This window comes from Somniosus microcephalus, chromosome 17, assembly GCF_052327205.1.
Source record: "Somniosus microcephalus isolate GS21.2 chromosome 17, FLI_Smic_1.0, whole genome shotgun sequence".
Lineage (NCBI taxonomy): Eukaryota > Metazoa > Chordata > Chondrichthyes > Squaliformes > Somniosidae > Somniosus > Somniosus microcephalus.
Window position 1 is genome coordinate 32189340 of NC_141003.1, and position 21770 is coordinate 32211109.

Genomic DNA, 21770 nt, shown 5'->3' on the forward strand with positions numbered 1-21770 from the left:
TATTTCAATATTTTTACCTGCATCCTGGGGCTTTAAGGAGGCATTAGTAGAAATGGTTAAGCTTTTGCCTTTAATGCCCCCAGGGCAGAGCTTTTACACATTTGGGAATTCGGATGAGTGCACAATTTACTGGCACATTTATTCATGAAGATGGAGTGGGCAGAAAATTGGGTCTGTGAATCAGGTACGCCCCTGAATTCTTGAAATGCATTCGCATTATGTGAAGATGTGTCCTGGGTGAACTCAAGATGAAAGTTTACATGAGCACTCTAGCACTCAAAAACCAGCTGGCCAGGAAAATCACACGAGGAAGGAACTGGCTGCAAAACATGCCCAAGGTCATGATGTCCAATTTTCCAGTGCTCTTTCATCTGTGCCAGATGTGAAGGAATGGAACAGATGCATGCAAAATCTACTCCATTAAGACAAACTGCTGGAATTACTCAACAAATTCATCAGCATCTAAGAATGTTTTCATGATTTTTGGCAATTCACTAATGAAAGTTAAAAGAGAGCTTGCATAATCTGTATCAAAGCACAATGTATTAAAGCATCTCTAAAGCTCACTAAAAAGCAAATCAACAGCAGAGCAAAAGTAATTTTATTGGGCTGATTTCCCGATCAAGCCAAGGATTGGTGTTCGCAGGCAGCACTAGATGGGAAATCGCAGGTGGCAGCCCTCGAGTTTCAGGCTCTGTGGGTGTGTGATATTTCAGTCAGCGCTTCCTGCAAGAACCACTACTCACCGGCAGTGTCCAATCAGGGAATCACCCCCTATATTTAAAATTATCATTACATATTTTTCCTATACACAAATGATACAAGCAGTACTCATGCAAGATCTGGACAATCACAGATAACAGGGGCCGACTTTGGATTGCTGCGGTAATCAGGTGTGTGGCCAGTCCCCCCCCACCAATCACAGCAGCAAGAAGCCTAAACCAGCTTGGTGGTCAGGCCATGTTCGCAAGCAACCGGCGAACTATGAACACTGAACAGGCGCTCGGAGGAAGCTCGCTGCTCTAGGAGGGCAGGAGTTTGGCCAGCTCCTATGCCGGACCCGCAATGCGATTTTCGTAGCCCAATGGGACTGCTGCATGAGCCGTTCCAAAAAACGGCCAAAATGTTTGTGTGATGAAGAGAAGCACTCCTGCTCCTCCCGGACCCACAGAAATACTCCGGTCTGCTGCCAGTCCCTGTGTGCCTCCCATCCCCCTCCCGAAAGTCGGCCACACCCCAGATCCATACCGTCAGAACAGTAGGCACATGAAAACCGGCCCCATTAATTCACTGTGATTAAAGTGCTATATATATAAATGCATCTCAAGCCGCCTCAGGAGGGCGGGGCTCGGGCTGACCGGGGTGCTGCGCTCGGCATGTCAGTGCGTGGGGCGGCACGGAGCTCAGCGGAGCCATCGCCGGCAGAGGGGAGAGGGTCTGCTGGCTCCCCCCTCCCTCTCTCCCCCCCTCCTCCCCTCCTTCCTCCCCCTTTCCCTCCTCCCCATTCCTCCCCTCCCCATTCCCCCCTCCCCCCCAGTCGCGCTCTCTCTTCCCCCCAGTCGCTCTCTCTCTTCCCCCCCAGCCGCGCTCTCTCTCTCTCTCTTTCAACAACAACATGCCCTCGAAAAAGCTTCGGCACCGCCGGGCACTCCAGCTAGTATTATTATATAACAGACATCATTGAGTTATCTGGAGGAAATTGCCGGTCAGTAGTTTTAATCTTAGTATCCTCTATATACTATTATAAGAGACATAAAGCATTAGATTAGAGATTAATCATTAGCATGATGTTAGTAATAGCTTCCTACATACACTGATCGAAGTACAACACCACTTATTTCTTTATTCTCCAATGCAGTTTCATTCCAAGGGCTGACGGCTTCAATAATGAAATTTAGTTTCAATATTTTCTAAAATAACTTTTTTCATTTTCTTCAAGCAGAAGTAGAACGTTTATTATTATCCCCCTAAGTTTCGGTTCCCTTAACCGGTCTCCTTCAGGCAGGTGATTGTGAAGAAGTGGACTATGGACTTACTTTCCATTATTTACAGACATGGGGGGACGGTAACGGGGTGGTAATCACTTACCGACTGGGCGCGGTGAGAAGATCGACTCCCGCGATATTCAGCGGGAGGTGTGCAGTGGTGGTACGGCATTGTGCTCCGATCTCCTTTGCCTGGAGATCGTGACATCATCGCCGTGTGCATTACCCCCGGACCCGAACTTCGGTTCCACCCCCCTGCAGTGTTGCTGGGAAAAAACACCGACAGCTGCAGGAGGCGTTCATCGGGAGGCGGCCAAGGTAAGTAATAAAAAATCTGAAATAATGTTTCTGGTTTTTTTTCAGTTTTCTTCTCCAGCAATCGATCAGCCCGGCACTCTGCTGCAGTGCATCGGGCTGATCGGGCCGGATCGCGGCTGCCATCGGGGACCAGGTAAGGTTTCCCCTTGCAGAGCCTGCAGCGATGACCCTTCCCTTTAATAAGAGAGGGAAGGAGCCTTCCAACGCAGCAGCGCTGCACCACCCATTGTACAGCGCTGCACACCTACCACCCCGCCTGCTGCACTCCAGGAAGGAAGTGGAGCGCAAAACCACATTTTTAAAAAGTTGAACGACATTAGTGCCTGGCGCTAAGTTTTTCAACTTTTAAAAGTCAGTGCCCCAAACGGGGTTATTATGAATTTCTCCCCCAGTGAGTGTACTTCTGTGGAATGGGACTGGTTCGGCAAATACAGATCTTGTCCTCAGAGAATTCACAGCTGCTACACAATCTGCCATCAATGAACTGGCCAAAAACTAGTGAAATATGCTTGCTGAAGGCCAGGCACTCTGGATTGGGAATCCAGTCTCTGTCCACTGTGCCGATTGTGAAGACTAGTACGAAGATTTCTTTGAATCTACCACAGACATATGGGGGGAGAACTTGGATAAGACCTGAAAACGAGCGCAGGGATTGCGGTGCACGATTTACTCACGCTCGTTTAGTGCGTTGCAGGCAGCACGTTAAATTAGTACTACCTGCTCTTTTAAATAATTGGTGCGTGCAGCCAGTGCTCCCCACCCTGTTCATTGGCTGCACGCATCAGCAGGGGGCCTGATATCGTGAGTAGCTAGCACTACTTAAAGGCAGCCTGCACCTCTAAAAGGGGAGGTGCACTGTGACTGCAAGAAGTGATGGGAGTTTGTTCAAAAGTCACTCTGGACTGTGATACTTTGAGCAATGGCTAAACTTGCAAGAGAGCGAGCACCAAGGTTTTCTGACAATGCACTAGAGGTTTTGGTAGAAGAGGTGGAAAGGAGAGACGTCCTGTAGCACAGGGGGGCAGGAACAAGTAGCGGCATAGGTCAATGCCAGGAATGTCGTTCCAAGAACATGGATGCAGTGCAGGAAGAAGTTGAACGATCTGACACGAGTTGTCAAGGTGAGTGAATTCATCTTCAAATGGCATATCCTGCCAACTGCGCCAACAGCCTCATCCACTGCTCAATTCACTACACCCCTACCACCCACCTCGGCACCTCAGACCCAATTTTCAAGCATTAAGAGGCCGAGCAGTGCCTAAACAATGGGGTCTACAGAGCCCAATTTCACCCCCATGAAATCTTAGTGAAAAACTACAGAAATCATTGTGGACCTCAGGAAGTCTAAAGGCGGAAGTCACACCCCCATCCACATCCATGGGGCTGTGGTGGAAAGGGTGGACAGCTTTAAGTTCCTCGGAGTCCACATCACGGAAGACCTCTCCTGGTCCCGCAATACCTCCTCTCTGGTGAAGAAGGCCCAGCAGCGCCTATATTTCCTAAGGAGGCTGAAGGGATGTAACCTGTCACCCCTGATCCTCTCTAACTTTTACCACTGCACAATAGAGAGCATCCTGACGAACTGTATCACAGTATGGTATGGCAGCTGTAGCTACTATGACCGGAAAGCCCTGCAGCGGGTAGTCAAAACTGCCTAACGCATTACCGGCACCCGGCTACCGACCATAGAGCACATATACCAGAAACGCTGTTTACGGAGGTCACGGACCATCATCAAAGACCCTACCCACACCAGCCACAGTCTGTTCGCCCTCCTGCCATCTGGGAGATGCTACAGATGCATTCGCACCCGAACGACCAGATTTAGGAACAGCTTCTTTCCCAGGGCTGTCATCCTACTGAACTCCACAAATAAACTCTAAAGCCTGCACATCTGCCAATGCACTTTATTATGGTTATGTTTATGTTAATGTATTGCAAGCCAAATGAATGTTGAATGCTTAAATGTCTTAATCTAAATGTACACTCTCGGGAGCCGCAAGCCTACATTTCGTTGTACTGCACTTGTGCACTAACAATGACAATAAAGTTGATTATTATTGTTATTATTATTATATAAAAGGTTGGAGTAAGTTGCAACAAATTACTAGAACTGCTCATCAACAGTTATTATGAGGACTCAGGAACCTGATTAAGTTAACAAAAGAAAATGGGAAGAATATATACTTTAACTTCTATGGGGTAGAGTATTCACTTTGGGCGTAATCAGCAATACTGACGCAAATTGCGCTCAAAATTGCACTAGTTTCCAGAAGTGATATTTTTGCTCAAGTTTCCACTCACTCATTTGCATATCACTGAATGTAAAATCTGCCATGAACCAGCGCAATCTAGCAGTGATTTAGAACGTAATTTCTATGGAAAAAAATTTGCATTAAAAAAATATTCCTTGATATATTTAAGAATGGTAATTTGGTGCAGTTTTATGAATACAGCTGGAAATAGGTTTGTCACAAAAAAATAAGTATTTTTAAATCAGAGTGTCTAATCCCCCACCTGTGAGTAATCTGATTTTAAATAACTCATTAAGGTGTTAGGGTAATGTGAGGTGGGTATAAGGAAAGAAAATAGGATGTTAAATTGTATTGCTAGGACCACTAAGGACAAAACAAAGGGTACTAAGATTGTACAAGGCTCTGGTACACCCATACTTGAAATACTGGAGACGATTTGCATCTTGCTACTGCCCAGATTTCATAAGAACATAAGAAATAAGAGCAGGAGTAGGCCATTTGGCCCTTCCAGCATGCTCCGCCATTCAATAAGATCATGGCTGATCTTCTACCTCATCTCCACTTTCCTGCGCTATCCCCATATCCCTTGATTCCCTTAATATTCAAAAATCTATCAATATCTGTCTTGAATATACTCAATGACTGAGCCTCCACAGCCATTTGGGGTAGAGAATTCCAAAGATTCACCACCCTCTGAGTGAAGAAATTTCTCCTCATCTCAGTCCTAAATGGCCGACCCCTTATTCTGAGACTGTGACCCCTGATTCTAGACTCTCCAGCCAGGGGAAACATCCTCCCTGCATCTACCCTGTCAAGCCCTATAAGAATTTTGTATGTTTCAATGAGATCACCTCTCATTCTTCTAAACTCTAGAGAATATAGGCCTAGTCTACTCAATCTGTCCTAATAGGACACTCCTCCCATCCCAGGAACCAGTCTGGTGAACCTTCATTGCACTCCCTCTATGGCAAGTCTATCCTTCCTTAGGTAAGGAGACCAATACTCCAGATGTGGTCTCACCAGGGCCCTATATAATTGCAGTAAGACATCTTTACACTTATACTCAAATCCTCTTGTAATAAAGGTCAACATATCATTTGCTTTCCTAATTGCTTGCTGAAAATGCATGTTAACTTTCAGTGATTTGTGTACAAGGACACCCAAGTCCCTCTGAACACCAACATTTCCTACCAAAGTGGATAACTTCACATTTCTCCATGTTATATTCCACTTGCCATGTTCTTGCCCACTCACTTAGCATGTTTATATCCCCTCGAAGCCTCCTTGCATCCTCCTCACAACTTACATTCCCACCCAGCTTTGTATCATCAGCAAACTTGGATATATTACATTTGCTCCCCTCATCCAAATCATTGATGTAGATTGCAAATAGCTGAGGCCCAAGCACTGATCCTTGCGATACCCCACTAGTTACAGCCTGCCAACCAGAAAATGACCTGTTTATTCCTATTCTGTTTTCTGTCCGTTAACCAATCCTCAATCCATGCTAGTGTATTACCCCCAATCCCATGAGCCCTAATTTTGTTTAATAACCTCTTGTGTGGCACCTTATCGAATGCCTTCTGAAAATCCAAATACACCACATCCACTGGCTCCCCCTTATCTATTCTGCTAGTTACAACCTCAAAAAATTCTAACAGATTCGGCAAACACGATTTCCCTTTCATAAATCCGTGTTGACTCTGCCCAATCCTATTATTATTTTCTAAGTGCCCTGTTAGCACATCCTTAATAATAGATTCTAGCATTTTCCCTACTACTGATGTACTGATTTCAAGCAGCAGTGAGACGGATCAGGAACTAAAATACGGCAGAACTGCCAAATTCCTGCTCAGCGCCATGCAGGTCGAGCCTGGGGTGGGCATCTATCTGAAGCCCCCACTGGAAACAGGCGAGAGCTTCATACCATATCAAAAAGAGGCTGTTTAAGGGCTTTGTGCTATTTTTGGCCCAGGGCAAGCTGGACACAGAACCTCCAGCACCCCAGTGAAATTTGGCTGTGGACAAGGTCTCAGATGGACCTGCAGGCAAGAGGGCATTTAAAAGCCCCATACACTTTCAAAGTAAGTATATTAAGCATTTTAAAGGCCCTTCTTTTTATTTTGTTCCCAGATGACAGTTAGGCTTTCATGAGTGCCAGGTGCAGTTTATTATTTATTTTGTCATGACAGCAGAGGATTTGTCACTGGGATTCCTTTGATGTGACATATTTGGAGGCAAAGGGCAGCAGCAGAAAGATGCCAGACAGGTCAGGCTGCCTGAGGGCTGATCTGGGCCCTCCTGCTCACACCTGCACTTTCATCTCAACTTCTGCAGAGAGGCGTAGCAAACCTCACTTGACATTGTTGGTAGATGCTGCTTTACCCAATGACGGCCTTGTCAGCAGACCTCCTGGCGGCATCACAATGATACGTGAATGCCCGTCTAAGCATTACACTGGAAAGTTCTTCAGAGGCCTCCCAATCACAGCAAGTAATACTTCACATGGTACGGCATAAACGAAGGTATATCAGAAGCCAGTGTTTCCTGTTTGGTTGCTCCTGTCAAGATGCCACTAACCATTTCTGCAGGCCCTGGCAAACCTACCTGGGAATGACTGTAGTAACCTACCTTCTCAAAATCTGGATCAGCTGAGAAGAGATTGCCAAGGTGTGCCATCTGCTGAAAGGATACCAGTGGCTACCATATAGCATACAACTTTCACATGTGCGAGTACAGTAATAGACATCTGTGGCCTGTAACTTGAATGCACCTTCTTGCAGGCATGCTGCAGTGCTGGCCTGTAGGATGGTGGTGTTGAGTGTCACAGAGGAAAACTCTCCTTGTAGGAAGCTAATGCAGCATCAACTAGACTTCAGATGCAATCAAAGAGGAGGCTAAATGTACTGTCATTTGTCTACTAATTCATGCCTGCCCCTACAATCCATTTTCCTTCATCCTGGCCTGCACCTTCTTAATCCCATACCCCTTTCGCCTTGGCAAAGCTTGTTGGGTTGAGATGCCTTTTAATGCTCTCCAGAAGCTTTCCAGATCTTTGTCTCCTTCCTTGTGACACTTTTCTTTAATTATCCCCATCCCTTTGAATTTGACTTGCATGCAATTTTCGTCTCCTACCAGTGGTGTAATTCCTGGAACCAGCGGAATTTGCACCTGGAATTGTGAATCATTATGCAAGTAAGACTAGACATGAAAATTGTGTGTTATTAGCACTTGGAATACTGGCGGGTCTTAAAGCAGTGCAAACTAGAATGGAGCTGTATTACATGTAAAGTGGAAAATTGCCCCCACTGTGACTTTTCATCTCTATACATGGTGAAGGATATTGAGGATCTGGAGAGGGAGTAAACAAGGACCAAGATGATGCTGAATCTTAAAGCTGTTAGTTATGAGCATAGGTTCCAAGAGTTGAGGCTATTTACTTTGAAGAAACACAGGCTTAGAGGGATATGATTTAAGTTGTTAAATGACAAAACTACCAGTTACAGACAGGTTAGACAGGTTATTTAAAGTGGATATAGGTAGTAGGATTAGAGACCATGGGTGAAAAATTTGTCCCCTTAGCGCCGCCCATTAGCGCCAGTAGATAACGTTAATATGGCATTGAGACCAGTACCAACAGGACGAGGCAAATCCAGCACTGCATGCCAAATCGCGACCACCCCCGCCCCCCCATAGTGCTGCTGGTAAAAGCTATCACCGGGGACCTCAACACCAGGGAGATCGTGACGTCAGTGAGTGTGCAATGCTCACTGAACGCCAGATTTCCCAAAGTGTTTTTAGCCACTTACCTTATCACCTGGAGTAAACACAGACAGGGAAAGCTGGCGTGCAGCACCAGGAAGCCGGCTGCAGGAACGTTATTTAAAGGATCATCAGTAATCACTCGCATCTGTCAGATTAGTACAGTTTCAGTGGCTTTTTCTTAGTTTCAGCTACTGCAACAGTTTCATTGAGTAATTTCAAGGTTCTTTTGTATCAGGAGTCTTGTGGCAAGTACAAAGTAGCTACATTTATTCTTCAAAGATTCAAACTGCAACACTTGGTAAGATTAATGGGGGCTGTACTGGCATGCCACCTCACCCTCCAGGATCTACAGCAGAGGGAGCGTAGGCAGCGAGAAAGACGGAACATGTATGCAGAGGGAGGAGGATGAGGAGGAAGAAGACTAGGAACAGGAGGGAGGGAAGAGGCAGCCAAACAATTGGGCTTCCGGACTGGTGGTCCATGATGTGGTGTGCCACCTCCCTCCACATGGTGCGGGAGGCTTGTGGCGAGGGCCTCCTTCCAGTTGGTGGGTACAGGCCTGCTTGCCTTCTCTCCAGTGCTAAAACCAATGCCTCCAAAGCTTCATGGAAAAACCTGCGGGCGCTCTCCCTGGGGTGGCAATCTGCCATGAACACTTGTAAATAAGTGCTCCTTCTCCTTATCCTCCTTCTTATGGTTGTTGAGGCAGCTGCACAGCCAACAATGCTGAGAATGAGGTGCTGCTTCATCAATTAACCTCCCATTTAAGTAGTGAAAATAGCCTGTGGCAATCATGAGTTGCGATTAGACTGCACCCGATATTGGTCCAGCCGTTAAGTGTAATGCTAATGATCTTGGGTTTTTAGACTTGATTTAAGACTCCAATCATTTTATTGAGCAGTGAGGACGAATTTTGCGTGCAGTCTAGAGCATTTTTGCCTGGTGCTAATTCACCATCTTTTGTCCTAACACAGCCCATTCCTTGGCTATAACAAATTTATAGCCCCATGCCTTTAAAATCCATATGGAAAGCATCAGGTTAGATGCCAGAAACTATTTGTTTTCAGGGAAATTACAGAATCATCGCCCTTTGGAACAAACTGCCAAGATGTGGTAAGATTTCACAGTCCTTTAAAAGAGAGCTTGACAAGTTCTTGAGAGGAAGACATTTCCAATTATAGGAGAGGTAGGTTGCATGTTAGTGGTGATTGTGATGAATTGCGAGCAACTGCAATCTCCTAGAGATTGCTTGATTGGTTTTGGGATTCAGAGAGGTTTTTCTCTCTCAGAAGATAGCATTGCTAGTAGGTGGATGGACAGCTGCCTTCCACTTCAGTTGCTCCAGGAAGATGCTCCTATACAACTGCAAAGAGAACTGGAAGATCAACGGAAGCTCGGTGAGCAAATCCGTCCAGGGGAACTAGAAAAGTACCTCAGACCTCGAACTGACCCATGGGCAGGAGTCACGGAGGACAAGTGGTCCGTAAAACTCAGTATGTGAATAGAGAGCCTGAGGAAGGTCGAGCTCAAGCCAACCCAGAAGCTCAAAATCCTAAAAACACACATGATTCTACGTATATACTATCACCTTATTCTAACCGAGGCATCTCAGAATACACTCAGCAAACTAGACCAACTAATAAAAAGATCAGTAAAGGAGATACTACATCTCCCTGCCGATACTACTGATGGTATACTCTACTCAAGGAACAAAGGCGGAGGCCTTGGGCTGCCCAAATTGGAATGTGCGAGGTTGCACTGTTAAAGGATGGACTTCACAATGTATATTGCCGCTTCCAACATATTAACTTCTACCCTCATTTTTAGTACAGCTGTAGGTGTTTCACCCAATCACAGTCATTAATGAATCATCCACGTTCTTTAATAACTATTTATTTAATATTTTAACATCCACCAATCAAAATGGCATCTTGTGGACTGTTTCCTTCCGTTATGGTTCACAGATTAAAAAGCATTAACAGCATAAAACAAGCCAGTCATAAGTCGTGTGAAAAAAATAATGATGTTTTCACACTTCTCAAGCGCCTAAATTGGGAAAATGATGAACATGCCTTTAATCTGGGGTTAAACAAATAGATTTTGTAAATTCAACATCTGACTGGTCTCCCAGTGTCAGCTCTCCTGACCCTACCTAACCCCTGATGTGGCAAAAACAGGAAGACAGATTATTATCTGAACGGCAATAGATTGGGAAAAGGGGAAGTGCAACAAGGCCTGGGTGTCCTTGTGCACCAGTCGCTGAAGGTAAGCATGTAGGTGCAACAGGCGGTTAAGAAGGCAAATGGTATGTTGGCCTTCATAGCGAGAGGATTCGAGTACAGGAGCAAGGATGTCTTGCTGCAATTGTACAGGGCCTTGGTGAGACCACACCTTGAGTATTGTGTGCAGTTTTGGTCGCCTTATCTGAGGAAGGAGTGCAGCAAAGATTCACCAGACTGATACCTGGGATGGCAGGAATGACGGATGAAGAGAGATTGAGTCGATTAGGCTTATATTTGCTAGAGTTTAGAAGAATGAGAGGGGATCTCATTGAAACTTATAAAATTCTAAGACTAGACAGACTAGATGCAGGAAGGATGTTCCCGATGGCGGGGGAGTCCAGAACCAGGGGTCATAGTCTAAGGATAAGGGATGAGCCATTTAGGACTGAGATGAGGAGGAATTTCTTCACCCAGAGAGTGGTGAACCTGTGGAATTCTCTACCACAGAAGGCAGTTGAGGCCAACTTATTAAATATATTCAAGAAGGAGTTAGATATATTTCTTAAGGCTAAAGGGATCAAGGGATATGGGGAGAAAGCAGGGACAGGGTACTGAATTTGGATGATCAACCATGATCTCATTAAATGGCGGAACAGGCTCGAGGGGCCGAATGGCCTACTCCTGCTCCTACCTTCTATGTTTCTATGTCAAAAATTTGGTGTGGCAACTAGCACTGCAGCAAGCAGCAGGCCACAGATGAAAAATAGGGAGTTGCAAATTATAACCAAAGATTAAAAAATATACAAAGAAAACAACGAGGCAGAAATTCCGGTCCCTACGGGTGGGTACGCGCTGTGTACTCACCCATAGGGCCAACGGAAATGCCGGTTTCAGGCATGCACTGCACATGCACTGGAAACCGACATTTCCGATCTGTCAAGAAAGCTCTTGACAGATCCCCCGCCTGCCCGGGAGCACGGCCTCTGCGGGTGGAGAGTCCCGTTTTTTTAAGACCTTCCGCCCCACAGAAAACACTTACAATTCTTGCACCTGCTTTTACCAGGCTAAGAGTTGAAGTAAAAAAAAAAAAAATTTCCACTGATTTATCATTTAAAAATACTTTAAAGGTAAGTTTATTTTTAGCCCCGTTAAAAACTTTAATTATTTTTTTCAAAAATTTTAAATTTTTGTTTAAAATAGTTATATGTAATTTATATAGTCACTTTAAAAATGTGATTTAAAAAAAAATTTATTTGAAGTTTTACTTATGTTTTGGGTTGATCTCTATTCATAGGTTTGACAGGTCTTCCTGTCAAATCTATGAATGGAGATTCCCTGCTCCGATTGGCTCCCCATTGCCCACGTGATTCCAGGGACGCTGCGAACTACCTGCGCCCCTGGGATACGCAGGCCCTGCACACCGGCAGTTTGAAGAGGCACAGCAACGGAACTCTGCGCCTCCCGGGAGCCCTCCGGTCCAGGCGGCGATTTTTCCAAATCGCAGCCCTCCGCCCGCGGGAGGGCTGTGAACGGAATTTCTGGGCCACAACATCAGCACTTCAGCTTACTTTACATATTTTGTATGCATCCTGCTCCATTTCCATAAATCACTTGAACCATCTTTGGTTTTCCTTGAGCTTTCCTTTAGCCACCCAATCTAACAATTTAGCTTGCTTTTTCATTACCCCTTCTTTTTGAACAATTCACGTCGTTGTCTTTCCTAGTCTGTGGGCCAAGGGTACACTCTTTCTTATCTGGGTCTTTGAGAACTAAATTCTGGTTAAATGAATCAATGGATTCAAAAATATTTTAAACAGTAGATACATCCCCTTTTTGTGTTAATTATAAGGTCATTAAGATGCTAATAAAATGTAATACATTTTGATGACCTGCGCCGGAAACGATATGATTTGCGTTTTTACAACCACTTTGTTCATCTTCTCAGTTTAATCACTAATGAGAATTTCACAGTAGAGAATGAATGTATGCCATGTTTCTTCAACGCAAAATCTGTATTTCAACAACTAAATGAGGACACAGCTGAAGCTAAATCATATTATTCCTTTGTTATTCATCCATAAGTGGTGACTGACGAGCACATACCATTGTACAGCAAACACGTTCTATGTGAAAGAGATTTGATTACTTAACTAAACTGACAGTCAGTAGCAAAAAAGGTAAATACCCTATCTGTTGTTCCTAAATCTATTGGATATGTAACAGAAAAACGATTTCCAATTACAGAAATATTTTTCCAGGTTTCTGCTAGATAAATTAAACAAATCAATCCGTAAAATTGCTTGTGACACAGCAGCGGGTAAAATCTCGCCACATAATTGTTTTATATGGTCTGCACTGTCACCACCAAAATTACACCTGAAGGTTAACATCTATTAAGGCGCAATATTGCATTTTGCTTGATTGGTTTTCAATGTACATTTAATTTGAACTGGGATGGGAAGGTACAGTTCACTGATGCAAAACATAATTTCAGCAGAAAACACAATCTTGTGCAATAACATTTTCCGCAAATAGTTAATGGCCCAGAAATTCGGGTCTCCACGGGTGAGTACGCACGGGGTACTCACCCGTAGGCCCAATGGAAGTGCCGGTTTTGTGCATGCTTTTAACAAGGTAAGTGGTGAATTAATTAAAATTAAAATATTTTTTCCACAGGTTTATTATTTTCAAATACTTTAAAGAAAGGTAAGTTTATTTTTAGCCCTGTTAGAAAATGTAATTATTTTTTTCAAAAATTTAAATTATTGTTTAAAATAGTTATTTTATGTAATTTATAGTTATTTTAAAAATGTGATTTAAAAAAATGTATTTGAAGTTTTAGTGATGTTTTGGGGCTTATAGTATTTAGTTTTGACAGCTCTTCCTGTCAATTTTATGAATGGGCATTTCCCTGCTACCATTGGCTCTCCATGGCCCACGTGATCCCAGGAGACGCATCGAACTAACTGCGCCCCTGGGATACGCAAGCACTGCGCGCCGGCAGTTGGAGCAAGCCCAGGGTCGGAATCCCACGCAGGCCCACAGCTCAACGGCCGGCGCGCTAGGTAAGTGCAGGTCGGAGGCTTGCACCCGCGGAAAGCCTCCGGTCCGAATTTCTGGGCCATTATGTTTTTAACCTCGAAGTTGCTGGGCAATATATATTTGAGGAACCTTCCCTTACTTCAAATCCTTACTTATCTATGCTTTCATTTCAAGGACTGCATTGTTCTTTACAATTAATTTTTTACACAATACCCACATTTTGTGAAGGCAGCACGCTTAGGGCTGCGTGTGATGGGCTGATCTCACCTTATTTGGCACAGTCAGTCCCCTTCGCTTCACTTTAATGTGCTCCACGCACATTAACAGAAACTTCACATGGACATTGGCTAAAACACACAAGTGCCTACCCTTGTGTGTTGTTAGTTGGTATGCTTGCAGTAGGATGCGGGTGAGTGTGAGGGGGAAGTGATAATATAGATAGAGAGGAATGGGTGGAGGTGCAAGGTAAGTTGGTGTAAGGGTGTACAGGAGTAGGGTAGGGAAGGCAGAGTGATGGGGATGTGATGAGTGGCACAGCAGGATGAGGTTGAGTGTGGCTTTGCAGTAGCATTTCGTGATCTACTGAGACCATTAAAAGGTTTGCGCCACTGCAGCCTGGTCCTCCTGACGACATCCCTGCTTGTGCCCTCCTCTGCAATGTGCAACCAGGCTACGTTGGTCTCCTGGGAAGGTCTCTTCTGCCCATGGGAAGGGAAGAGGACCTTCCTGCGTGCTGTGACTCCCTCCATAAGCATATGGAAGGAGTCATGGGAGAGCCTGGGTACAGCCGTGCACCTTTGTGCTGTGCTTGTCAGTGTTTGCAGCACCTCAATGCTGTAGAACACTGACAGCAGAACTGTCAAAGTTAACTTGGATATGGCCCCTTTAAGGAAACCGGCTGATGACGTGTCATCAAATAACGTCATCAGACCCGCTTCCTTCAATTGGACTGGGAACCCCACAGGGCGGGCTTAACAAGCCCAACCATCGTAAAATCACTTCAACGGAGCGGGATGGAGCAGACAGCGGGCTGAGACCGCGCTACCGACACCGGCAGCCCCGGACCCGCCTCGGTAGGCGAAATCGCAGCCTGTGTGTTGTGTGGGGAAGCGCACATGAATTCTTGATGTACACTTGCATTGTGCAAAGTTCTGCTCTGAGAACACCAATTTACAAAACCTGCACCAAAGTTTTAAATTAGCAAGTCAATTGGAAGGTTTTTTTTTTCAAATGAAGATATCCCTGAACTTCTCACATATTGGAACTGGGAATCTATGGCTTTTTTAAATTAACAAGTTTTTTTTCATAGCTTTTATTTCAGTTAATAATCAGCTTGTTTGGTCCACCGAATGAAAGAAAATCAGGTAGTTTGCAGTTAATATAGTGAACCCATTCCTCTCCTGAAGAACCTATCTCCTTGCAAAGCATTGATGATAACTTCATATCATTGTGACAGGGAAGCCAAAGAATGTCATAATGGCAAATGCTTCAATATACTCTCCAGGCGTTGAACCTGAAAACATATTAATATTTCCACAAACAGAGATGGTACTATTGTGTTGAATGGAAAATATTGTCTGGTATTTTCATCCAGATCATTTATTTCAATCATTCCAGACTATGTAAGTTCAATCAAGTGCAGAATAGCATATAATTATTAAACTGTTATAAATTCTAAATATAAGTCCCATGATGTTGATCATTGTTAATCCATGCTCCAGTGCCTTCTGACATATTTCAGAGTGACAATATGCTTTATATTGCTAGCTCTGGCAATGGAGCAGAACTCAAACTCTATGCCCCAGAAACAGTGGACAGCCCGTTTACAATGGGTAAATTTAAGGCTAGGTTTAGCAATGTTTTCATTGCTAAATTAGGGGTATGAAGAGCAGATAGGAAAGTAACACGACCACCAAAATCACTTTGTTTGGAACGATCTGATTGGTTAGCTTTGTGGTAGTTTGGTTTCTCATTCTTGATTAGTAGCGGCAGTAGTCAGATATCGGAGTAAATCATAATTGTTATCTGATAATCATAATTGTTATCTGAAAAGGTTTTCCTGGTTTAAGCCAATCATTAAACGGTAACATACAGATTTAATGTGTGACATTCACATTGAAGGTGTTGTGCGCTATATGCAAGAATTATGCAGAACAACTTAAATACTCACCCTCCTCTAATGTAATCAAGGAAAGTGCTCTCAGTTTCAACTGCAAAGGAAAGCAACGTTACCTAGAAAAAAAACGAGAAATGCAACTGTTTTGTCTCATGAAAAAGTATTACAATGCAAATCGAAAACAGACGCCAAGCACTCCACACCACCCTCTTGGCGAACCCATGAAGCAAGAGCGACAGTTTAAACAGGAAATATATGTCTTTTCATTAATGTGGAAATATAAACACATTACATTATAAAGTGGTGCCAGAGAATGGTTACTGGGTTGTTTTTAAAAAAATTGGCCAGAATTTGCGGTGGGTATGACGCCGTACTCTGAGCTTTTGAAACGGACAGCAACTTCGGGATTTCCGCATGCCCTTGATCATGCGCTAAACCCCGAACTTGCGATCTGCCAAGTTCCAACTTGACAAACCATCCGCACCAACACTGAAAACCTAATTGCTGGCGCAGAGTTGAGCTCACTGCCCACCAACTGCCCAGCAATTAAGTACGAAAATTTTAAGGCTGGTGGAAACAGGCACAGGGCCTATTTTCACAGTGTGAGGGGATACCCGAATCTTCATCTGATGCTTTATTATTGTATTGGAATTTTTGTTAATGCTTTTTTATTTCAATTAGATGACATCCAGGATCGTATAAAGTTGTAGAACCTGAGCGTCTCATTTGGGACGGCACCCAGAGAAAATGTGGAATATTAGCACAAATTGACAGGCATACACACAGAATCATCTACAGTAATAACTTAGTAGATGTTGTTAAATTTGTGTTTCTTTAAAAGAAATGGGAATGTAGCAGAACTCTTTCCCTTGGATTTATTTATTCTTTTCCTGTTTTTTTTTCCTTTTATTCTTTCTCAGAGAAAGCTTCAAAGATCAATTCTCCAAATACATGTTGCTTCTGTTTCCTGATTGGAGCACTGGCCCACGTGATCCCAGATACGCTTCCGGACACGCTGTACCCCTGGGATCTGTGGGCCATTACGCTGTCCTTTAATACGCGGTGTCAAACAGCAAGTCTGTGACGGAGGGTTCCCATCAGGTAAGTGCGCATTCTATTTGGATGCTGGTGGTGTACTCCGTGGGTACGCCGCCGAACGCAAAACCCAGGCCAATGTTTCTTCTTTCTATTCCAGTTACAGTAGTTGCACCAGTCTGTTTTTCTTACTTTAACATCAGTTAGCATAGTTAGTTGCTTACAAAACTTGAGTTCTTATAAGGGGAAAATGCTTAGCTTAGTGCTACAATATGTAATATTCTATCTTTGAACTAACTGGGGGTGAAATTGATCTTGGGCAGTAGTGCAAAACGGGCAATGGCGAATCGGCCGCCCGTTTTACAACATGCCTGATTTCCTTTTCAATTGAAATCAATGGGAAAGAAAGAAAAGAAAGAGAGAAAGAGCTTGCATTTATGTAGTGCCTTTCATGACCTCGGGACCTTTCAAAATGCTGTGCAGCCAATGAAGTGCTCCCGAAGTACTGTTTGGAATGTAGGAAATGCGGCAGCCAATTTGCAAAATCCCATGGTTTAATGCCTCATCCGAAAGGCAGCACCTCTGAGAGTTCAGCACTCCCTCAGCACTGCATTAAGTGTCAGCCTGGATTATGTGCTCAATCTCTAGAGCAGGACATGAACCCATAACCTTCTGACTCAGAGGGGAGAGTGCTACCACTGAGCCAAGGCTAAAAGTCGGGCCTAGTGTAAAATGAGCTGCCGATTCGCTATCGCCTGCTTTGCATTATCACCCAAGACCCATTTTATCCCCATTATTTCTTTAACCAGACTTTAATGAAGATTGAGATTTTAGTTATGGCAATATTTTCTTAAATTTACTTCAAATGTGATTTGCTAGCAATTTAAAGAAAGAAAATGATCAAATAATAAGTTGCCACATATATTGCATCCTATATCCCACAACATCCCTATAGTTTATGTTTTGTCCCCAAAACAGATCTTTTTTCAAAATTTAGGTAAAAATATTTCAAAAAGTACTTGATTATTGATTGAAAGTATTTCTATAAGCTTATCTTGGCGTGGACCAGTAGATGTTCCATGAAAGAGCTCACAGATAGTTTGAGACCTGGAGTGCAGTTTCTAAACATGACAGAAGCCCATTGCTTCAATAAAGTAAATTTACTGAAGCAAATATCATGACCGATGAGCTAAAAATAATGAACATGGCCATTGATACTGAAAGAGACCGGGCCTCACAGATTATAATTATTTACTTAGGACTTTAGAAAATTGGCTTAAGATGCAAGTAATTTTTCCCTACCTAAAACCTCTAATCTCAGGTATTCGTACAATCTATATCATTTTTGCCTTGCCTCCCACGGTGGATTAAGATATTTGATTAAGATGTAAGTACTTTTATTTATTTGTTCATTCTTACCTCCTCAAAAACCTTATTCATAGTAATTTGCATGATTATAAATGCCCTTCTACTCCTTTTCTTCCCCTAGTGGATTCGTAGTTCTTGCTAAATATGCCACTGGTACAGCACTGCACCAGGGATGTCTCCCCACCACTAAAGACGTTGATCAGGTAGTCATTTGCCATAATTCAGGCCTGGCTGACTGACTGAGTTCAGCATCAAAGTGGCTCATAAATATCTCCTTCCAGGCGGGCACGTCCGTCCCAACTCAGTGACTCTAAAAATCCTTCACCCCAAAAAGCACCTTTAGCTCAGATTTTTTTTAATGCCATAAACTTCAAAGAACACTGATTTTTTTCCCCCATTGATCATACCTCACTCTTGTTATTGGTACATTTTCTGCCTGGTTGTCATTTGACAAGGGCTGTTGTAATGCACTCTGGGTAATCAAGTTTCACACAAGTGGGGTGAAAACTACAATTCCCTTGATGCATTTCTCTCTCACACATATAATTAATCCACAGGAGTTGTAAATCTACAGCACTCAAGACTCAAGTGAAATTTCAAACTCTGGAACGGCAACACAATTCAACACAGGGCACTGAGGAGAGGCAGGCCTCTGTGGGAAAGACTTTTTGAAGTGTAATGATATCAGCACAAATTATTACATTTTCTCTGTCATAATGTTATTTATATCTTGTTGCTGTAAATATATTAGAAATCAAAATAGAGGCTGAAACCACTTTCAAAAATAAATCAAGCAATGTTATTAAATTGCAGCAATTCAATCCGTTGCCTTTACCAATGTGACCTTTACTGATCTATAGTTCAGCAAATCAGTACAGTTAAGTTCCTTATTTGAACCAATCACAAAATCATGACAGTTGATTTTTTTTCTGATACAGGTAGATTTAATGTGTCACCCTAAACATTTAATGTGCTATCCGAATGTGCTGTTATAAGCAACTGGTAATATTAAAATAGATGGGATACCATCTTAGACAGAATAAGGAGCCTGAAAATAGATTGGGGCACTGGCCAAGGTGACATCCACCCAAGGGTCCTTAAAGAAATGAGACAGATACTATGCCAGCCCCTTACCCGTATCTGTAATAGTTTGCTGGAGTCAGGCCCTGTTCCCTCAGACTGGAAGGATGGTAATATGGTTCCAATTTTTAAAAAGGGTGATAAGGCAGAGTTGGGTAACTATAGGACCATTAGTTTGACTTCAATAATATGTAAGATGCTCAAAGGTATCATAAGAGATGCTCTATATAACCACAGGTGTCATCGGGGATGCTCAACACGACTTCTGGAAAAAAAGGTCATTGACTTACTAATTTGAATTAATTTTTTTGAATAAGTTACTAACTTAGTGGATGAGGCAACCCAGTAGACACTGTCTACCTGGACTTTCAGAAAGCCTTTGATAAGGTACATCACAAGAGGCTATTCTAAAAGAGTGGAATCAATGATAATCTGCTGTGGTGGATTAAGAATTGGCAGGAAGTTGTTGTCAATGCATTGGGATCTGCTTGGAGATCAATTACTGCAAACAGATCTTGATGTGTTGGGGCAATGGGCCCGTGTTTGGCAAATTATGTTTAATATATAAAAGTTTAATGTCATGTATGTGGATAGGTCTAATGCTAAATATACATACACCCTACAACGAACAGAATTGAAGCCAGTCGTGAAAGAAAAAGACCTGGGTGTTATATTGCATCACTCTCTATGGGTTCAAAACCAATGACTTGAAGCTATATCTAAAGCAGAAGGGTACTCTGTGGTATTCACAGGACTTCACTACAAAACAAAATATATGATTTTGTCCTTGTACAAGACCTTGGTTAAACCTCATTTATAATAGTGTCCAGCTTTGATCACCTCACATGGTGGGGGAAATTGAGTCTTTGGAAAGGGTGCAGATGAGGGCCACAATATTGAGCCAACATTTGCAATCGGAGGCTTCCCACAAGTGGACGCCTCCGGCCTGCAAAATGTTTATGAATTTACCTGGTGGCCCGGGAAGAATGGCAGCTTGCGCTCCTGGGCTTCTCCAGGTCCAAGTGGGCAAAGCCCCACGTATCCCAGGGGCGCAAGCAGTTCGTAGGCGCTCCTGGGATCACATGGGCCGGCCCAACCAATGGAAGAAGGGAATCCCCATTCAACCTTCTAACAGTTCTGTAGGTACAGAACTGTCAAAAGTATGAATGGGGATCACCTAAAAAATACACATTAAATTAATTTAAAAAAAACATTGGCCCATATTTTCCAATCCCCACGGGTGTGTACAAGGGCACACCCGTAGGGACATCGGAAGTGCCGGTTTCAGGCATGCGAAGCCTCTTGACAGATCGCACACCTGACCTGGAGAAGGGCCTCTGCAGGTGGAGAGTTCCGCTTTCTGCAGAACATCCGCCCGCTGAAATCACTTAAAAATCTTATGCCTGGTAAAAGTAGGCGTACGGCCTGCTTTTACCAGCATTAGAGTTTAAAAAGTTTTTAAAAATGTTTTCCCTCATTTATACGTTAAAAATACTTTTTAAAAAGGTAAGTTTATTTTTAGCCCTGTAAAAAACTTGAATTATTTTTTCAAAAAATTAAATTTGTTTGAAATATTTAATTTAATGTAATTTTAACTAATTTTAAAAACGTGATTCTTTAAAAAAGTGATCCCCATTCATACTTTTGACGGGTCTATCTGTCAAAAATATGAAGGGAGATTCCCTTCTCCCATTGGCTCGCCTGGCCCACGTAATCCCAGGGACGCTTGTGAACCGCATGCGCCCCTGGGAAATGTGGGCCCTGCACATTTCGACTGTGGAGAGGCCCAGGATTGGAAATGGCCGGACCTCGGGAGCACTCCGGTAAGGGCGTAGATTTTTTCCCGATAGGAGGCATTCGCACGCAGGAAGCCTCCTATCGGAAATTACGGGCCATTACATATTTAAAATGAATTAAAATGCCATTTAATTAAATATTTTAAACAAAAATTTAATTTTGCGGGGAAAAAAATTTAATGTTTTTACGGGGCTAAAAATAAACTTACCTTTTTGAAGAGTATTTTTCATTTATAAATGATTATCAAATTTCTATTTTTTGAAATGCTTAAGCTGGTAAAAGCAGGGCTTACACCTGCTTTTACCAAGTGCAACTTTCCACCCGCAGAGGCACTTTTCTTCAGAGAATTCTTGACAGATCGCAAGTGCCGGTTTTCAGCGCGTGCTCTTCGCATGCCTGAAACCGGCACTTGCGCGAGTCCTATGGGCGCGTACGCACCTCGTTCGCACCCGTAGGGGTCGCAAAATCCGGCCCATTGATTCTTAGCTACCTAGATAGGCTTAAAAAGCTGGATGACTAAAAAAATAAAGAGGGAGAAAATAGATTATGAGAGTAAACTAGCAAGAAATATAAAAACAGACAGTAAGAGCTTCTACAAGTATATAAAAAAGAGTAGCTAAAGTAAACGTTGGTCGTTGGAGGATGAAACTGGGGAATTAATAATGGGAAACAAGGAAATGGCAGAGACTTTGAACAAATATTTTGTATCTGTCTTAACGGTAGAAGACGCTAAAAGCATCCCAATAATAGTGGAAAATCAAGGGGCAAAGGGGAGGGAGGAACTTAA

At 43.2% G+C, this 21770-nt stretch overlaps 1 protein-coding gene across 3 annotated transcripts in view; it reads right to left on the reverse strand.

Moving 5' to 3' along the window:
- Positions 1-21770, reverse strand: part of LOC147105619 (copine-8) — a 474554-nt gene that overhangs the window by 95665 nt on the left and 357119 nt on the right. For all 3 annotated transcript variants that reach the window (XM_086010162.1, XM_086010161.1, XM_086010163.1), the window contains one exon: positions 15758-15819. In XM_086010162.1, the coding sequence (XP_085866288.1) occupies positions 15758-15819 (62 nt within the window). The remainder of the gene's footprint in view (positions 1-15757; positions 15820-21770) is intronic.